General features: G+C 37.3%; 1 protein-coding gene across 1 annotated transcript; it reads right to left on the bottom strand.

The window, feature by feature from the left end:
- Nucleotides 1-728: 728 nt before the first annotated feature.
- On the bottom strand, nt 729-14,988 carry LOC131554851 (interleukin-5 receptor subunit alpha-like). Its single transcript, XM_058800440.1, has 11 exons — nt 14,821-14,988; nt 13,011-13,211; nt 12,530-12,684; nt 12,251-12,398; nt 11,606-11,714; nt 11,330-11,517; nt 9,158-9,294; nt 7,511-7,655; nt 4,315-4,402; nt 3,049-3,136; nt 729-851 (listed from the first exon to the last, which is right to left on the bottom strand). The coding sequence occupies exons 2-11, from the start codon at nt 13,111-13,113 to the stop codon at nt 729-731; spliced, it is 1,284 nt and encodes a 427-aa protein (XP_058656423.1). The 5' UTR covers nt 13,114-13,211; nt 14,821-14,988.
- Nucleotides 14,989-20,060: the final 5,072 nt, after the last annotated feature.

Genomic DNA, 20,060 nt, shown 5'->3' with positions numbered 1-20,060 from the left:
AGGGAAAAATAAATAGCAAAAATGGTCAGTTCTGAACTTACAACTTCTCTGAATTAAACTTACATTAAAAATCACAATATAGCAGAAAACTTTGTTTTCTTTGTCTTGTCTAAAGTTTTCTTGTTTTACTTACTTTACTTATTTTACCAACTGCAAAGTCCACAGCATTAAAAGACCTTGTCTTCACACATATCTCTCCTTTCTGGTTGATGTGTGTTTACACAGTGCAGTGACTCAGAAAGGAATATTTTGTTTTGTTTTGTTTTGAGTTTTAGAGATCACTTGTGAGATTCTCTTGCTGTTTCCAGAAACATTTACTGCTTCCACCATTTCTCATGACCACTTCAATCAGATGTTGAATAGCTAGTATGAGATTTGTATGAACAGCCAATCTTCAAAAAGTCTTGATCTAGCAGACAGTGCTTTGAAGCCATTGTAGCGTTATGAAACATTAACTCTAATTTCATTTTAACCCAAGTGTATCTTGAAATTAGTTCATGTTTTCTGAGATACTCTAATTTTACTGGTCTGAAGATCAGTTTTTTAGAGACAAACTACAAGATACTGCTTTGTGTCTGTGATCCAAAGCTAATTTTAAGAGTTGCATGTTGTCAGAGCAGAAGTTATTTGGCTTAGACAAACTCCCATATCAGCTGTTTGATCTGTTGGAATATTGTCCACCTTATGGGAAAGTACACTTGCATGCAGATAAAAAAGGCATGTCATCTCTATAGGTCTTCTAACACGAATTCCTTCAAACATTTCTGTGGTCGAATGTTCTCATCTCTGTTCTCTTCTGCTGTTCCCAGAGTAACCTCTGAGTTCATCTCCATTTGCATTGACATATGTTGCTGTTGGATAAAAATTACATTATGCATAAAGTGCACATTCACTGGTATTCAAAATTCTGTGCATTTCTACAAGCACTCAACTTATTTGGCATATACCTGGGATTAGGATATATTGCTTACTCTGTTGCAACTGGAATACAAAGATTATGTTAATTACTCTTTCAATCTACAAGTTACTCACAGACAAATTTACTTTGTTGTTCTGAGCCTTAATTTTATTTCTTGTCACTCTCCAGGCTGATATGATCATTGTGCCATCAACAATCACTTGAATCCAAAGACCACAGTGTTGTCTCAGAAATTTGTTGCTATCATGTAGACAGTAACTCCCCAGCTGTGCTGAAGTCTTCTGTCAAAGGTTTATTCAGTGTTTGTAATAGTTAAGGGACAGAAATAAATTCTTTTACTGTCAGTAACATTAAATATAGGTTTTTTGTGATTATATTTTGAATACAAAGACCTCTACATAGCAGTTTACACAGTTCTAACACAAAGGGAGATACAGAATATAAAGCTGATGGTTATGATTCTTTATTCTGCTAGCCCATATTCATAGCCACAATGGGTATTATCAATTAATTTGCTCACAATTACTGGTAAAAATGGGTGAGAAGGACTTCAGCACAGAAGAGGTGATAAATATACTCTTTAACCAGCTGAGCTCAGGGTCAACATGGTACTTTTAGCATCCAGTTTGGTCAAATTATATTGACCAGAAGTGTCATAGAAATTGTTCTGAATCCTGAGAATATGAGACTAGGCCTCAGGCCAGTTCTGGACCTCTTGAGCTTTTCTGAGATGAGCGCAGTGAAGAGGAGGAGCACACTCTGCTCTGGGACCCAGCCCAAGGTTTGTGGAATGAGCTCCAGGCGCAAGTTTAAAACACTTCAATCTTTTAATTTGTCATTTGATTATATAGAATGTGCACATAATTTTCCCCATAAATTCATTTTGAGAAGATAAGATTAAACAAAACAACCCATTCCTCATGTCTCACAACTCAAATTATGATTCCTGGACTGAGATTTCTATCAATGATGTAGGTATATTATTAAAAAATGCCCCAAAACACAATATTGGAAGGCATACATCTTTCTCCTGGGAAAGAAAGCAGCATAAGGAAACACAATGGAAATTACTAGTTAAATTGCTGAATGCTCTACTAGATCTTGATATTTTGATATATGGCAGGATAGAGTAAAATTTACAGAAATCCTGCTGAGGCTCTGAACAAATATTTTGAGCACACAGATCAGAGAAAATCCTCATTACAGTCTCCTTTTTCAATGGTGCTTTCCACCAAAAAATCATAATGGTGGAAATGACCTGTGCCTTCTCATGTGTTGCAGAACCAGGTAAGAAGCAATCTTACTGTCCCTTCTAGCACACAGTTCACTGTTCAGCTTTTCTGGAGTTACAGGCAGATCTAAACTACTGCCTGACTAGCACATTTTTCCTTGCAAGTCACACAATGACAGCAATAAGGAACACTGAATGTGCAAGCTAAGGAGCTCCATTAACAGCAGTCTCCAAATACTGTACATATTTAGTCCTTGTTTTGCCAAGTTGACTAAAGACCTGTAATGTGGCATGAGATAAGCAAGCACCCGAGCTCATAGTGCCTCAGCTCTTCCAAAGCTAACAGCTCTGCTTGTGGCTTTGTCCTGAAGCAGGGGCACAGCTGTGGTAGGTTACATTGCAAGCATTGTGCAGCCTCCTCCTTCCTGCTAGAAGAATGTGCACATTTGCTGCTGCAGAGCCAATGACTCGCAGATAGCCACAAAAAGTTCCCCTTGATAGCTGGCTGACATGCTTACATGTATAACATCCCATAACTGACTATTCCTCAGGGACTCAGGGTGATCACTCCTTAAAATGTTGGCCCACTGAGGGAGATATGCTGAAAAACCTTGGAGCACACGGGACATTTTAGTCCCCTGAGGATTTGCTCCATCCTGTCTACTGACATCAGTCCTGTAACCCCCACAAGGTATTCTGTTCTCACAACAAATGCTGTACATACATTTTCCCTCTTCTTTTTTTTTTTTTTTTTTTTTTTTGTTTTGTTTTTTTGGGGGTTTTTTTTTGTTTTGTTTTAATTAGATGCTGCTCCAAATGCAGTGCTGTTCCATCCGATTGCAAGTAATGTCATGCATGTCTGTGTGGTGAGAGAAAAAAGAGAAACAAGACACACTACCTGGTGGTGAGTCTCATCTGCTAACCATGTTTTGATTTTGTTTGAAGGATGTGGAACAGGTGTGGTTAAAACTTCCAGGCATCTGTACCTGCAAGACAGTGATACAGGCACGCTACTATTCTTGTCTGCAGGAACAGATAAGACATTAATATAATATGTATTTGTAATATATATTCCAGTTCCAAGGCAGACATCTACTATTTCTAAAGCCATTTAAATTTTTTTTTTCTTTCTTTTCACTGGAGACACTTTTTTCAACATTTTCACTAGCTCTTCTTTAGCCTAACTGGTTTCTAACCTGCAAGAGTTTTGAAAGGACTGGATGCATATTAAAAAACTTATCATTTCTACACAAATAATATTTCCAAGCAAAATGAGAACTTGTGGCATGCTACTCTGTCTGTAGCTTAAAAAATTATTCCTATGTACTCTTTCCATAATTAAAAATTGATAATTTCTTTTATACGAATCAGGAATAATGATTAGTCACTAATTAAATAGTAAGTTTACTTTTAATAGAGGCTCCACTTACATACTGCACCTTCCAAATACTAAGGTATCTTGAGTCATCCTCCTATCCTGGACAAGTTTATTTCTCAGTTCAAGAAAGCCTTTGCTGCCATAGGCAGCTGCCAATAGGGAAGCTGTGTTGCCAGGCAGAAAAGCAGTGGCATAGAGAGAGTTAGCAGCATTAACTGCTGGGGGCTGCAGGGCCACTATTCTACTTTGCTCTACTAATGGTATTAATAGTACAGCCAAGGAAATTCATTCCACCAGACTGACTTCCCCTTTTATTTCTAGCAAAGTCTCCCATTTAGAGTGAAAAACTACTGTCATAACACCCATGGATTATGAAATGAAATTGGACAGCATGACATGCAGTTCATCTCTGGTCTGATTAATAGAGGTGGCCTTGATGCAGAATCTGTGAAAGCATGGGGCAGAGTCACACTGAAGATAGAGAGGCAGCTGTCAGAGTAAGATTAAAAAATGTCATTTATAGTGGCAGAAATACATCAGAGAGTAGGGTGTGAGACTGGATCTGTGGGGGACTGTGGTAGGAGCTGAGAGAGAAGAATTACAGGTGTCAGTGTCTTACACTAGGTCATAACATCAAGCACTAGTTTTTTAGAACAATAGTTGGAAAGGAGCAATTTACTGCTTCTTGAGAAAATCTGTGTCTGTCTTGTTTCCATTGTATGGTTTACTCTCATCCTGACCCCTCTTCCACGAGAAATTTATACAATCATCAAAAATGTACACTACCTTCTACATGCATATATCAGCAGACCTCCAAGGAAAACCAGAGAACAAAACAATGTGAGGCTTAGCAGTAGGATATCCACTGTCTTTTCTTAAAAAAAAAAAAAAAAAAAAAAAAAAAAAAAGAAAAAGGAAAAAGAAAAAAGAAAAAATAAAAAAAAAAAGGAAAAGTAACGTTAATTAAATGGGAGAGGCTAGAATAGTTAATAAATTGATGAATTGCACATGGACTCATAAATATTGCTCTATTCCTGAACTGTCACAGATTTAAAGAAACATTTCCTGGAGATTTTTTTAGGGGAAAGGGGCTTCTGACTTCAGCACTGTTCCTTCCTCCCCTTCCTCCTTCTAGCCCTCAGCCTTGCTGCTGTCTTTGTCCAGTACTTCCTCTTGCTTCATTCCATTCCCTTCTTTTCCTAGAATTCTGCTCTCATATCCTGGGCATGGCCTGTCCTGCCACTGGATATTTCCACACAGCCTTGATCCCTCTGGATATGAAACCCTCTGTCCATCTGCTCTTGGTACCTCTGCTGCTGCTCCCATCTCCACACACCATGGGTCCCCCTCTTCTGCCTCCTCACCACTTCACAGCTGTAACTGATTTAAGGCAAGATAAAAATAAAAACATTTTGTCAAGCAAAATATTCTTTTTGATTCAGGAAGCAGCATTTGGTTTCTATTATACTTACCCTTTTAACCCTGCTTGGCATAGTCCTAAAGAAATGGCATCACTACATATTTATATTGTTCAACAAATACTACTACTCTGCACCTTGCATTTCTTCCTCCAAAATACCCAAAATAGCAATGTATTTGGTTGACTCAGAAATATTTTCTGGGAAATTTTATTTCTTGTTTAATATCTAGCTTCAGAACCACAAATAGTTTGGACCAGTTTTAACTAAGTATTTTGAAGAAAAACAGACAAGGACAGCTCTTAAAATATTCATAGTCTGAGGCCAGTTAACCAGTGGTGTTAGGATCAATCTAGATTAAAAATAAAAGTATAAAAGAATAAAAGTTCTGAGTTTGAACCCATTTATTTCCACAAATTTCATATGAAACCAAGAAAAAAACTCAGAAACTTGTGGGTAGAACTTATAAGAACATGTCTTATCTTCTTTAAAGTACAAAACTACTCTTTATTCACTTTAAGATGAAAAGGAAGTTACTTTCCTCTTGCTGTCTGAGATGAGGGCTCGGAAAACTTATTCTGAACCACCTCTGGACTGTGTAGTAGAATTTTTTTGAGTTTGTGGTAATTTCTCTGCATCATTTTGCTAACCCTACATTGTGCACACACCCAGGAGAAGAGGAAGTCCTGTTCTTATCATCAGCTGAACCACAAAGGGGTTTGCTTCTCCTGCTTTCTTACTTCTTGCATTTTGGAGAGCAGCAAGAAAAAGAAGCACATAAATTCTTTTGGGTAGACCATTTCATGGTGGGTTTGTTTTTTTTCAGATGCAAATGATTTAAGTTTGACAGAAATAACAGAACTTTGAAACCAAAACTAGTGGCTTGGTTTGCAAAAATGCAGAACACTTCTGAATTACTACAAACTTCAAAGTGATCTGTGAATGCTCATCAGCTCTAAAAATTAGACCAATTATTTCAAGTTTCTACATATGAATAAAGCTGATTAAACATTTCTTTTTTTAGCAGAAGGTTTTTATAGTAAACAGCTCAGTTCAGGTTAAATTGTGAAGATTTTTTTTGAGGGCATATGCTAATTCCAAAGGAGAATTAATGTTTTCCTCATGAGAAAATTAGCAAATTCTTTTCATGTCAAAGGAACATTTCAGAACAAATATTTTAGTTATGTTTTGAATTATGTTATTTCATTTTGATGCTTCAGCTTTTTTTTTTTTTAATTAAGGCTAAAATGCCTTTTTAAAATGCATTCTTAAAGAAATGTTGCAGATTTCCTAGATGAAACAGTGGAATGTCAAGGAGAAGCAAACAGAAAGCAGGTCATGCTATGCTTCTTCAAGAATTTCAGTAGAAAGAGATCCTGTAACTCCAGAAAAATTGACACATTAAAAAAATATTGAATGGATGGTTTTTATTCAGGTTACTTGCATAGTGTCCATTTATACATGCTTCCAATTAGAAGCAGATAGAATAATATCCACAGAATCCAAAGTAAAGTGGACAGAAAAATTTGTCTCAGCATGAAAGGAAGTATGTAAAGAGATTTGGCTGAGCACCTGACCCTCCAATGGAATAACTCCATATATTAATTTATAAAAACCACTGATTCTTCCTGAGTAGGAAGGAGGGAAACTGCTGCACCACATGTGCAAAAATATAACATCTCACCTGGCATTTCCTGTCCTCAGATAAATAGGGATTTGAAGCTCAAAGATCAATAGGACCTATTCCAAAATACAGTCTGTTTTATTAAATAATGACACTCACCTTGTTTTGTTTTACTACCCATAGTACTGTGCTTTTTTTTGCATGCTGACACACAAGTTTTTCTCTATAAATACAGCCTCAAACCACTGTAATGCTTCCCCTCTGCCTAAGCTGATGGAGAAAGCTTCTGCATGTGGAGACATTTTTCTCATCATGGAAAGCACACCAGTGTTAGGGGTTTTCTTTATAGAGGTTGAAGGAAAAGTATTGTAGTACTTTTGTTTACTTTGCTTTTGCAATGCTCTTGTTTACTTTGTGCTCAAGTGAGATGCTGGGGCCAGAGCACATAAATTTAAATAAGAGCTAAACCATTTCCTATCTCTGTCAGATAAGAAATTATTCCACCAGTGTAATAAGTGACATTTTGGACTTAGTCCTTAAAGACTATATGGTTTGATGAATGGTAGGACTTTTGTGGATTTCTTGGCTTACTAACTCCAGTTGAAAGTATTTTTAGAGATGTGTGGGCTGTCCTTTGCAGGGCAAGGCAACAGGGTGGAGGGATGATGGTGTAAGGACCTAGTCAGCTGCTGACCATTATTCTTTCCTAAAGGCTGTCAAGAGTCAGGACAGCAGTTCTGTAAGAAGCAGGGAATTAGAGCTCAGACTAAGGACTCTGGTTCCCTACAGCAGAGCTGTGTGAGCCTTGCCATGGACCCCCAGGTACAGTTATGCCCCAATACCAGCCTGGAGCAAAAGAGAGGCAATAATGAAGTAAATATCCTGAATGGCAATAACATAGCTCATGAAAACAGCAATGAGTAGCAAGTACATAACTTACCATCATGAATAAACACTGGTTCGCTCCATTCACTCCAGATCTTGTTTGCTATGCAAATCTCTTTCTTTACCCTCACTTGTGCTGCACATCTTTTTGCTGGCTTATGAAATGGATACTTATAGTTCTCTGCAGTGACATTTGCAATCTATCAAGAGAGGTTTGGGGGATTGTTTTAAAATATTTTGCATTGCAGTTCAAACAGATGTAAACTAGGGATGTCAAATACTACTATTTACATCTCTAACTAGTAGAAAGAGATTTTCAGAACAAGTTCTTATGTCTAGATACAATTGACTCTCATCTGATGTGTGTTAAAACTCAGAACTGAACATGAAAAGAGACTGGAATTGACAAGATGCGAGGAGGTATCATTTATGTCAGGACATTAGGAATTTGAAAACACTGATTCCCCTTTCAATTTTTATCACACCACATATAGGATGAACACTGTAACTATGGAACTGCAAGTTTCAAGATTTTGGTGTGGGTAGTCCGCTACACTTGCTTCTCTGTTAGAATAAAATCTTTCATTTTTCACCTGAAGGATATCCATTGTTTTTGTGGCTATCCTGAAATATCTTTAATTGTGCCTATGAAAAAAAAAAAGAACATCACTTCAAAAGATCAAGCCCAAACATGGAGTGGTGGAATTTAAAGAAGATGGATCTTTAAATAATCCCTAACCACTTTTAAATATTGAAGCAAACTTCTATAAATAAACAATGTTGGAAATTTTAGAAGTAATAAGAAAGAGAGAAAACTCTTGCTTGTAGAAGTTAAAAGTGATGTTAAAAGACTGCAAAGAAGTAGAAAGTATGAATCTCATACATGGAGAAACATGGAATCTTTGCTTCCTTGGTGTTAGGAAAGCACGATTTGTTCTCTTCATACTGGCTGATGTGGTGTGGATTTGACTCTGTGCACCATGTCAGTTCTTTCTGTTCCCTTTAAGGCTTTTCCAGTTCTGGTGTCTATTAATATTTTGTGGCACCCAAAGCACAATATGAAACTTCAGGGGAAACTCAGCATCTAAATGGGCAAGTTAGTCACAACCTGCATCTTACATGTGACATGCTGGTCATATACACTTAAATAACATTTGACCTTTGCCTAACACAGAATGATTGACTCAGTTTGTGGGTCAATGCAATCCACAGGCCTTCTTTCTTCTGTGATGACTCCTATATTTTAATTCCTTATTTTGTGTTGACATATTTGACCTGAATTTCCTAATCATAGGATTTTCCTTATTACCGAGTTTTGGCTTGTTGATTTCAGACTTAAACAGAATTTCAAGTTCTAATCTTGTTTTCCATGGTACTTGACAATCTTTCCTAACTTTGAGACAATATTCTTTTTCTATAACAAAAAAAGTCAATACAGTCTATGTGATAATAATGTACGATTCAAATTTAATATAGAAGACAAAACCTTCAACTTCATTCAATGCAAGCCTGACTCTGAAAGATTTCATAAAATATATTGATTTTTCATTTTTATCAGAAAGACAAGTTGTATTATTTATTAAAGACAAAGGGATTTCTTTCAAGTTTGTTTGAGATTAAATTCTGTTAAGTTTGAGGGATGTCTTGTTTTTGTGGAAGTTATGTTGTACAAACTAAGTGTACTACCAGGGAAGCTGATTACCTTATGATCTGTTATTTTCACCTGGTACAAAAAACACTTTTTCCTTGCTGAACCAATAGTAGGTGGAGGTTTCCAATGAATTTTAATACTTTTGTTTTCGAGGGAAACTGAGACGTTGATTGGCGGGTTCAGCTTCTCTGAAAAATAAAAGAGTGCAGAGAGACCTTCTGTACCTCATGCTCTTTCTTGTATTTAAACAGATGTAAAACAAATGAAAATACATCAGTCCTTAAAATACACAGCTGAGTGTTTTGGAGTTTGCCACACTCAAAAACATTCTAGTGAGTGACACATTTTCTTTGAAATTGCTGTTCAGTAAGTACCTCAAAATAAAGAGACGTAGTTGGGGTTTCCCATGTATCTTTCTAGGAAAGGCAGAAAGAGGGAAGGAGAAGAAGGCCCTCTCCAGAGTCAGTGTTGGTGTAGAGGAGACCTTGAGTCTGCTACTGGCTCCATGTCGTGTAGGATACATGTGTTTTGTCTACCCTCAGTCCTGGTATTAGTACTTTTAAAAAATGGAATTTCTTCTCTCAGAGAGGCGTTGCAGTGGGGACACTTATAAAGTCTTCATACAATCTTAAAAGGGTTTGGGTTTTAAGGGGCCTTAAGGATCACCTAGTTCCAAATCCCCTGCATGGGCAGGGCCACCTCCCATTAGAGCAGGTTGCTCAAACCTCCATTGAACATGTCCTTGAACACTTCCAGGGATGGGGCATCCACAATTTCCCACAACAGCCTGTTGCCCAGAGAATTGTCAGATTCAATATGTGAAGATTTCTGCAGATGCTTAAGAAATATCTCTCTTTCTCTCTCCTACAGAGGAGCAAGCAAGCACTTGCTATGGAGGAAGTACAGTGTTGGACATTTGAGGCCCCAGGATTTCAGCTCATATATATATATTCAGCTTATATCTGGACTCATATATATATTCAGCTTATATCTGGACTCATATAAGCAAGCCTATAGTTATTTTTTAGCATGGCAAGTGTTAAAACACTGCTGCTGAGTGTGTGCTCAGTACCCAGGCATCCTCAGTCCTTCTCAGCTGCTGCTGCATTTCTATGAAAGGAAGATCTCCAGCTGGAGTTTTCTGAAAAATCCCTGCCAGCAGAGGCAGAAGTGCCTGGCAAGTTTCTGCAGACGGGGTCAGTGAGGTCTGGGGATGGCAGGGCTGCACTGTGAGAGAAGCCAGAGAGGGTGAGTGGCAGCAGGACGGGTCCCTGCAGCTGCTCCAGCAGCCTTCGAGGGTGGGGGCACACCATGAGCCCTGAAGAGACATGAGCCATGACAAGAGGAAGAAGCAGAGGTTTTAGTCTCTAAAATACTGCTGCCAGACCACTCTCCCCTCTGTAAGGATGTCAAGCATAGGCAGCAATTTCATTTCTTCCTTTTGTCATATATCAGATTATAGTTGCCTCTGATTGCAGTGTAATGCTTTAGGTAAAGCAAATAATTTTAATGTCTTAGAAAAGGTTAGATAAGATCTAACTCAGAATAAATATTTAGAGTTTTAAATTATATTTTTATGATCCCTTGAGCTATGACTAATTCCCAGGTTACAGGTCTGGAAGACAATCAACATGTTAAAGACTTAAAAGGCATTTGAATCTGCAATCTTTGCTAAATTTCAGGTGAATTTCTTACCCATGAGATTAATTCAAACTTACCAGAGAAGTTAAGAAAAGTAATTTTATATGATCATTCAAAACTGTTGATAATTAAAAATAACTGCCAAGATATTTTTAACTTAAAAAATAAATAAAAATTCTACTAATGTTTGAGAACATTCATATTCTTAAATTCAGGTTATAAGTGAGACTTGTGACTATTTATGTTCTTTTTTCTTAATCACACTTGCTCAGCACTATCAAAAAAGGATAGAAAAGAAAAAACTGTAGAAACAAGGGTATAATGGTTATAAATAGTTTCCTCACATTAGCCTATCTTATCTTTTAATTAAAATTATAGATAAACAAGGTTTTTAAATCAGAAAAAAAAATTAAAAAGTCTACATCCCTAATCCATTTTGTTTAATCTTTGTGCAACATTCACACTAAGATGAACGCCTAAATAGTTGGAATTAATATTATGACTATGTCACACCTTTTTTGCTTTTCATGAAGTAACCAATAAATAAAATTTTCATAATATACAGTAATAGACAATACTTACCTATTTTCTGAGGTGTGAAAGCTTTGAAATAAGACAGTATTCTTGAACTATTTCTCAAATTTCTCACAGTTATGTTTAAATTTATTTTCCTTGATGGTTGGAAATGTATTTCTTTCATATAGCATCCAATATTTTTCTTCCTTGCATTTTTTATGTATTGCTGGCATGCAAAAACCTTTCCTACATGTCTGTGAGAAGGAAATAGAAGGTTTTTTTAAATCCAAGACTTAGGTCCAAAATCATGGTTTCATACTTATTTTGCTAAACATCCTTTACCTGTATGAGGTAAAGATCTGGATATCTTCGGGAGCTTCTGCTTTGATGTGCCAGGTGCAATTGAAAAAGGAAATGTTATATATGATGCATGAAAGATTCTGAATGTAAACTGCAACAAAGAAATGGTAAAAAGAAAGAGTCATGTTGATTGTACATTGGTTTCCTAATAACAACATGATGGTTGCCTTTACAAACCCATTATATTGGCTTATTTCTAGAAGCATGAAAAAATAGGTCTTTTTGCTTTGTAGACTGTGAAAATTGGGATGCATATTTACTACTGACACCAAAGCCTTACTAACCCACTTCAAAATAAATTAAAATCTCTGATCTTTTAAGAATTGCTGAAATCATATGATACAGAAGGCAATCTTTATGATACATGAGTTCCTAGGGAAAATGAAAAGAGAATTTGGGTCATACTGACATCTTGCTCAGCAGAGCTGGAGTTTTCTGAATCTGAACACATCTAATAAAGGAAATAATTCTGCAATATCTCAAGGTATTATGAACCATATTCTTAACATGTCTTTTCCAAAAAAAAAAAAAGTAGCAGAATATAATAATGAGATTTCAGAAATTCTCCAAGACAGGAAATTATCATAAATGCTTGGATGTCCTAACAACAAGCAGGAAATAGCTGACCTGGAGGTGCCTTGTAAGTAAGTTCTGTCCAGTCACTCTCCTTAATTATGTCTTCTGTTTCTTTTGCAAAAAGTTGTGTCTTAACTTTAGCATTAAAACCAGAGTGTAATTGAAGATGTATTATCTTTTCCTTCTCCTGCAGTCTTTCCTAGGAGGAGGAAGAAACTCCATGAAGGTAGACAGTTCTAAGTATTGAAAGGGAAATTATGCAAACTCATCTACTGAATAATACAATATATTATTTCACTTTACACTATGTGCAACCTCTGAAGAACTTACTTTCCTCTCCTTAGTGGTATTGAAGAACTTATAACTCAAAATATAGTTCACGGTGTATTTCTTGGTTTCTTCTTTTGTCAGGTTGTTGTTCCAGGACAAAATGACTCTTGAATCATCCTTGGTGGCCCACATAACATTATGCAGCCTAAGTGCATCTGTAATTACATAGAGAGAGGATCACCCACTGTGTACACTAAGGAATTGTCTCTCAGCAAGGCTTGCATGCCCAGTAGCTCTGTCAGGACCTCTGCTCTTGTGTGGAGCAGGAATTTCTGAGCTTTGCTGAATATGACTTTCAGCAATGGGAATCATGCTGCTCTTTGCAGCTCTCAAAATTAATTGATTCACTTTTGCCTGTCTTGGACACCTCCCCTACTGCAGGTCTCTGTTTCTCCCTATGGGCCGTAGAAAGTGCCTTGACAAGTTCAGATTAGAGATCTGGGAAGGTTAGCATAGGATGAACTGTTAATAGGCTACTTACCCTTTACGTCTTCTTTTCCACTTGCCAGGACTGTGGAAAACAGTTTCTTATGTTGGAAAAAGCTCAATATCAGCAGGACATGAATGACTGTCACCCATGCCATAGCAAATGTTTTGGGCCACAGGTCTGAAGGAACTGGAGACTCTTTAGTTCCAAGCTTGGTTGAAAAAGTAGTTAGAACATGCTGTTTTCATTTTGCACCTGTGAAATATTAGGAAAGGGTCACCTAGATGCTTAAAAGGTGTCTAAAGTACAAAAAGTAAATATGAAATGGCATTTCTTTGACAGTTCTTGTTGACTGGTGTCTGCTGTTGCCAGGATGTTTGTACTGAGCCCACTCTTTGACTGGGGGCCAGGGCCAGAGAGAACGTGTGCCCTAGAGCACTGGTCCTGAGTGACAGCACAGCTTTGATTGCAAGCCAGCAGCACAGATATGACACTGCTGACACTGCAAGAGTTTAGGCTGGGCCCACCTGACATAACCATGACTAGATTTAAGCCCAGCAGCTCTCCTTGTGTGTGTTATCTGGCCTCTTGTGACCACAGAGAGCTGTCATTTCTAGACTGCGACTTGTGTTACTGGTTTAGGAGGATATGAACCATTAGAGATTAATCCTGCCATTTGAAAAAGTATCAGCAAGAGAATTTCAGGTGTTTGCTAAATTTGTAATTCAGTGAGCAAACAGATTCAGACTGATCAAAGTTGGTTTTAGCAAGACAGCATTGTTATTTCTCTGAAGGGTCTCCTTCAGAGGTTGCTTTAATGTAAAACAACATTTGATACTCTCTGTGTTCATATGCCTCCATGTTCAGAGACTTTCACTCACTGGCTTATCTTGGCTCTGACAGTTTTAACTTTTAAATTCTTAGACATATTGTGTCCAGGGATCAGCACCTGGAGCCATATCAAAAGGTTCACAATACGTTGACTAATAAGTGGCACTGGTCACGTAGAGGAAAATGTGTGAATGTTCAGCACATGAGGAAAATCTAAAATGAGGTTTCCTGGAAAAAAAAGAAATACACATACACTTAAAATTACATACATATACAGATTAATTTATAATGCTATTTTATCACAATGCAGTGAAAAAGAGACCACTTAAGGAATTCTGCCCTTGTTTATGAAGGGCTGTGAAAAAACCATAACAGAAAGCTGTGAGGCAGAGGTTTCCCCATTCTGTTCATTCTGGAGTGATCTCAGCTGTAGCACCAGCAGCAGCTCTACTGTGCCAGTCACACTATGCACATGGCCAGACAAAAAAGAGTGAATTCTCCTCCTTGGTGTGCCCAGGTAAGAAGCCAATTCAAAAAATTCTAATTGTCTGGAGAGGGAAGGGGTGAGCTGTGCCATTAATTGTGCTTCTAGAACAGTATGGTGTGTGGTAAGAGGAAAAAGTCAGGAAAAATATAAAATAAAAACAAGGAAATTTTGATGGTTTACTATTCAACACATAGTGGCTCATCCCTCTCCATGGAATGGAGAAATCAAAAACAGTCCCAGGAACATGTAAGTACTTTATTTAAATTAGCAGAAATGGAAAATGAGGATGGAAAACACTACGCAAATTAAAATACCTGTGGTTTATATTAACATGATTTTTTTTAAAAAACACACGTCAAAAGGGGATGTGGAACAGGAAAAGGAACAAAATAAATCTTACAGTAGCAACAACTGTTGGTGTTGGAAACAAAAATAGACATAATTTGTGCAGCAATATAAATGCATTTATGGTTTGAGACAGGACACACAGGGGCAGACAATCAAGACTTTTAAGGTCTGAAAAAACTTAGAAAAAAGCCAACCAACCTGAGTCAAAGAAAGGCATTTCAGGTGAGAGCAGTGCTGTTTCCCCAAGGTGAGCTGCTCCCAGGAGTGCCTTTAGTGCAGGACTAAGAGGCGCCTCTGCCCTCAGTGTGCAGTGAACACAGGCACCTTGTCCCACCGGCGCTGCGAGGCTGGACCGGGAGAGCAGGCTGCAAACAGCGCCAGGGACAGGCGTGGAAAACAGGTACATGGAAAGCTACCAGAAAAACTATTAGAGGTGCATGCACAAGCTCACAGCCCTAATTCAGCAGCTCTAGGTGCTGGGGGAATGCTTATGGAATGGGCTGCAGGAGGTGGCCAGAGTTGGGGATTATTTCTGAGTAACCTCTCCTGTTCTCACTGCTGCAGGCAGAACGGCAGAAGAACAGCTGGGCTGACCCCACAGGGTATTTCTTATGTTTATATACAATTAATTAGTCCACAAAAAACAGTAAAGTGAAAGCGCTGCAGCATAATTGCACCCAAAGTGACCAGGAGGGAACAAAACCTGTCCATATAAAAAAAGCTTTTGATTCACAACTTGTCAAAGAACAAGTATTTTCATTTATGCCAACATAGATGAGTTGAAAGGCAGAACATTTCTTCTCAGACATATGCAGACAGGACTTTGTGCTCCTCATCCTGTGTTACAAAGAGGTTTGAGTTAGCATATGGTGCTGAAATCAGTCCATGATGTGCAAAATAAAATTCATTGCCTGACAATTTTTTTCTAATAATATTGTCTGGCTCTTTTGTCTCTGAAAAAATGCATACTAGCCAAATATGCCAAAACTAGCCAAAACTGCAGACAGTCCAGTTAATCTAGTGGGACAGAAATTATCTCAACAATCTAAATCTTCTAGAAAAACAACAATAATGCAAAAAAACAAACAAACAGGAAACCCCAAATTCTTTTCAAGCCATGTCCTGTCAAAAATGGGGCTTTAAAAAAAATACTATATGTATTTTACCTTTTTTTTTAAATTTGTTCCATCTCTTTTACTTCTGAGCTTCAGCTACAGCTAATATGATGCCCAGCAATGTCTGGTGTACAGTAGTGCATTGCTGGAGTAAGAGAAAGGGAATAGAACTGACAGGAGCTGCCAGCTGATCCACCACTGCAGCTGCAGAGGCTGTTTGTACAAAACCCACCTGCTGAATTTGGGAAGCAGACAGAGAAAGGAAAATTAAAATAGCTAAAACAAGTTTCATAAAACTTAAGAGCTGTTAGTTCAAGTGGCAGAACATGAAACTATTAAATTTTAAATCTGCATTATATGTGTGTTTGAATAAAGCTATTTTTGAAAAGTTTCTGGGGCTGATTATTAGATCTTCCTAAATGTAAAAGTTAATTTTTTAAGAAATAGTTTTTATATAAATATGTTTTCTTTGAAAAATAAATTGTAAAATTTTCAAAAAAAGACAATTTCAGGTGGTCTTGAAAATTGTATTATGCCATATTTGGAAAGTAAATTCAACAATTAAACAATGAAATCTTTTATTCATTGTTCTAATGCACAGTTTTAGATGAAGGGAATCACTGTGACTGTTTGCCTGATTAAGATTACCTAAAACTTAGACTTAATTAAAGGTTGTCAGGTTTTCAACACTCCCCACCCCTATCCCGTATTTTATAGTAAAAAATGTAGAAATTGATCGATGAATGATGAAATAAGCAATATAGGTCAAATAAAGTTTAAATCTCTTGGTAGCTGAAGAGTCAAATGTACCATTTACATTATTTTTTTCAAAACTTACCTCAATTTTAATGCTTGTTAAACCCTGGGTACCTATGCATCTTGGTCTGAGAAGTGGGACAGATCAGCACTGGAGAACGTCTTGGTTTAGGACTACAGCGAGAAATTGATTTAGGAGACTTCCCTTTTCACAAGGCACTCCCTCAGAAAAGCCCATTGCAAGGGCCACTTCCCACTGAGGGGCTGGAGCACACCTCTGAATAAAGCAAACACTGCCTGGAACCTTCCCCGAGGCCTTCGGACCTCTAAGGAGACACATCTCTGCATGACCAACCCAGAAGTCAAAGCTGCCACTACTTTCCCCTTTTTGTATATGGAAGAGAAAGGTTTCAAAACTTTTTTATGTATTTTAATAACCTTTTATCTTTTAAGAAGAAGTCAGATTAAAGAAGAAATTAAATCACACAGTTCAAGTGTGACCTATGAAATTAAAATCCCAGAAAGATCCTACCCTACCTGCCATTGTTCTGCTGGTTTTTAGTGGCTGATATGTATCTTTTAGCTTGTAGCAAATTAAAAAAAAATAAAAGTCACAGAACTAATCAGGAAAAAGAACAAATAAATGTTGCATCTTGAAGAGGTAGGACTGTATGTTTAACTCTTCATGTCTGAAGGTTTGCCCAGCCTGGTCTCTGAAATTTTCCTTTTAACTGGCTTTGTTATAAAGTAAGTTAATTTGCAGTTGCAAATTGCAATTGCAAGGCACACCGACAATTTATGAATGTCATTTTTGGTGGAGTTGACTGACTTGATAATAAGTGGGCTTGAAATCAACAATTTTGTTCATACACACTGATATTTTGCATTCCAGCTTTCCATGTTAAGCTGAATTTGGAGGGGCAATAATGGATAAAAAATGTGGTGATTTTGGTTTTTTTTTTTTTTTGTTTGGGTTTTTTGGTTTTTTTGGGGGGATTTTTGTTTTTGTATTTTGGCTTGGAACAGATATGACACCTTGTTCACATCAAAAAGTTTATTCACTAAGGATCTGACCCCAGGTTTTGATGCAAAAATGAACTTAAGGTGTCAAGACTGCATTATTTATTACCTTTTCAAAAACTGCCAAATTTGGACAAAATATTTCACAATCCTTTCTGTAAAGGGCTGAGAGATCAAGTAAAATATTTTTTATCATTTGTTAGCTGGTGTGATCCCTTCCAGAGCACGGAAACCAGCTCTTCTTCTTTGCTTTTCCCCATCCTTAGGTACTGGACACAGCAGAGAAATGCTGAAAATGGAAGAATCCCATAAAACACCTTCAGTGCTTGTTCAGTGAAGTGCTAGGAACCTGAATATCTTCACTCTCATCCCAGGCAGAGGCTGTTACGGTTATGTATGGAAATAGTTTTATTTTTTTCAGTATGTGTGTTAAAAATGTATGTTTCAAAGAAAACACAAACAAATGAACAAACAAAAAAATCCAGCTATAGAAATGTTGTAGAGAAGATCAACTAAATTTTTTTGGTTGTTAATAGTAAAGTCTTAAAAACAGCTGCTTTGTTTTTTGGGTGCCTCTTTGTTTCAATAAAATATTTTTGACAGTGATTACTCTGACTTATATCTAGTCAGATATTTCTCTATATTTCCTAGTATCAAAAACAATAACCAACTGTCATCATCACTCCATAACCACCCCCCAAACAAACATAGAATTAACTCCAGAACTGACCCCCCCAAAAAACCAAACAAAAATACAAACCATGATCATAAATCATCAACCAATCACCCATCAAATTTTATGTTCTTGTAGCTTATAAAAAGCATGACACTGAAGATGTCATATATAGATTCAATAAGCTAATCTTGATCTTAGATTAGAAGGTGATATGTTTAGGTCCATGTTTTGGGGGGTTTTTTTGGTTTTTTTTTTTTTTTTGGTGGGTTTTTTTTTTGTTTCTTTTTTGTTTTTGTGGGGTTTGTTTTGGGGTTTTTTTTGTTTGGTTTGGGTTTTTTTGTTAAAGCTAGATAGTAAAATTCAAGGTAAAGCTAAACCAACTTTACCTCAAGTGCTTTAAGCCAATTGCTTCCTTATTCTGGTGTTAATCAGACATGATCTTATGGTGGGGATGTACAAAACCCACATTTTTCTAATGATGAACTAAGATAAAGGAAGGTAAATGTTTCTGGAGAACTCTGACTATATTTAGAAGTGTGTTTTATTTAAGTGAGAAGAGTGTGACTTGGAATCTCAAATCCAATGCTAATAGTGGCAAACCTGACCAAAAGCCCAGTACTCAATTTTTAAAATGTAGAAAACTTTATTCCCCTGTGTCTGCTGTTTATTAGAAAAACATGCAGATTTTGTCTGGTTAAGGTGTGGTTTGTACTTTGAATTAAGTACAGGTAGCACCTCAACAATTGCAATATGTTTCTTCCTCTTCTTTTACACCATAACTCACTGCCATTACTGACTTCAGAGAAAAGAAGTTAATTACTTTGCACACATTTTTTGGAGCTCTCTTAAAATTTTAAGTAAATAAATATTTTTATTTTATTTTTCAAATCTTCATATGTTGTTGATTTATTCAGGAAAGCAGGAATGGCAGAAACTCAGCACCTTTTTTCCATCCTTAATAGACTCTCACAGTGAGTTGTGTTACAGTTTCAGTCCATCAGAGGGATGCATTGGAATCACGTGTGGATTTGGGCTGATCAAAACAGCAAGTCATGTAATTAAAAATATCCATAAAGCCAGTGCACTCTGCAGTTACCTCAGCAGGGTTTAGGTGCCTGTGGAAAGGAAGGACTGCTCACACTCCATAAAGCCTGCGCTCTGAGCAGTGCTCAGTACTTGACAGCCCCTTCTGTCTCAGTCCTCTGAACCCTGTGTGGGGCCAGAGAAGTCTCAAGCTTGTGACTAAAGGACAAGGTCTTTGTGACTAAAGGACAAGGTCTTTCCCTTGTCACAGTCCCTGCAGTCTAGTTTGTTATGTCAACAGAACTAGCATTTGCAATCATGTGCTGGGGATATTTGGGGGGCTCTTGGGTTCCACCTCTGTTTACACCAAGAGAGGAAGAGGGAAAAACTCATAGTTTGCTTTGTACTGAAGTGAAAATGAAGTTTCAGAAATTTGGGCTGTTATTAACATGTTTCACTGCAAAGGATTAGTGAGGCAGGCTTGAAGGATAGCAGGGGGTGTCCGGAAAGTGATACTGCTTGTTAACAGAAGGGAATTTTGAAATCACAGCTTTCTACTGCAGTGGCTAAATTTCCACCATCTGGGTATCTTAGTTCTGCTTTAAATCTGATCTCATGTTTCTGTTTCATATAATAGGGATGGCAATTGTCATTCAGCCTTCTGCTCTGCCTTTCAGTCTCAAAATGTAACATTTCTTTTGTCATGGATTATTTTGTAATACTTTTCAAACTATGTGTATGTACATACACCACAGTGAGGCTTGAGATCTCCTGGAGGAGACATCTCTTTGTTTTCTGAAAATTATCAACTGCAACAAGTAGCCAGCTGTTGACAGTGAAAGTCAGCC

The sequence above is a fragment of the Ammospiza caudacuta genome, chromosome 2 (assembly GCF_027887145.1).
Source record: "Ammospiza caudacuta isolate bAmmCau1 chromosome 2, bAmmCau1.pri, whole genome shotgun sequence".
NCBI lineage: Eukaryota > Metazoa > Chordata > Aves > Passeriformes > Passerellidae > Ammospiza > Ammospiza caudacuta.
Note: the sequence above shows the minus strand (reverse complement) of the source record. Positions and strands in the feature narration are given on the sequence as shown.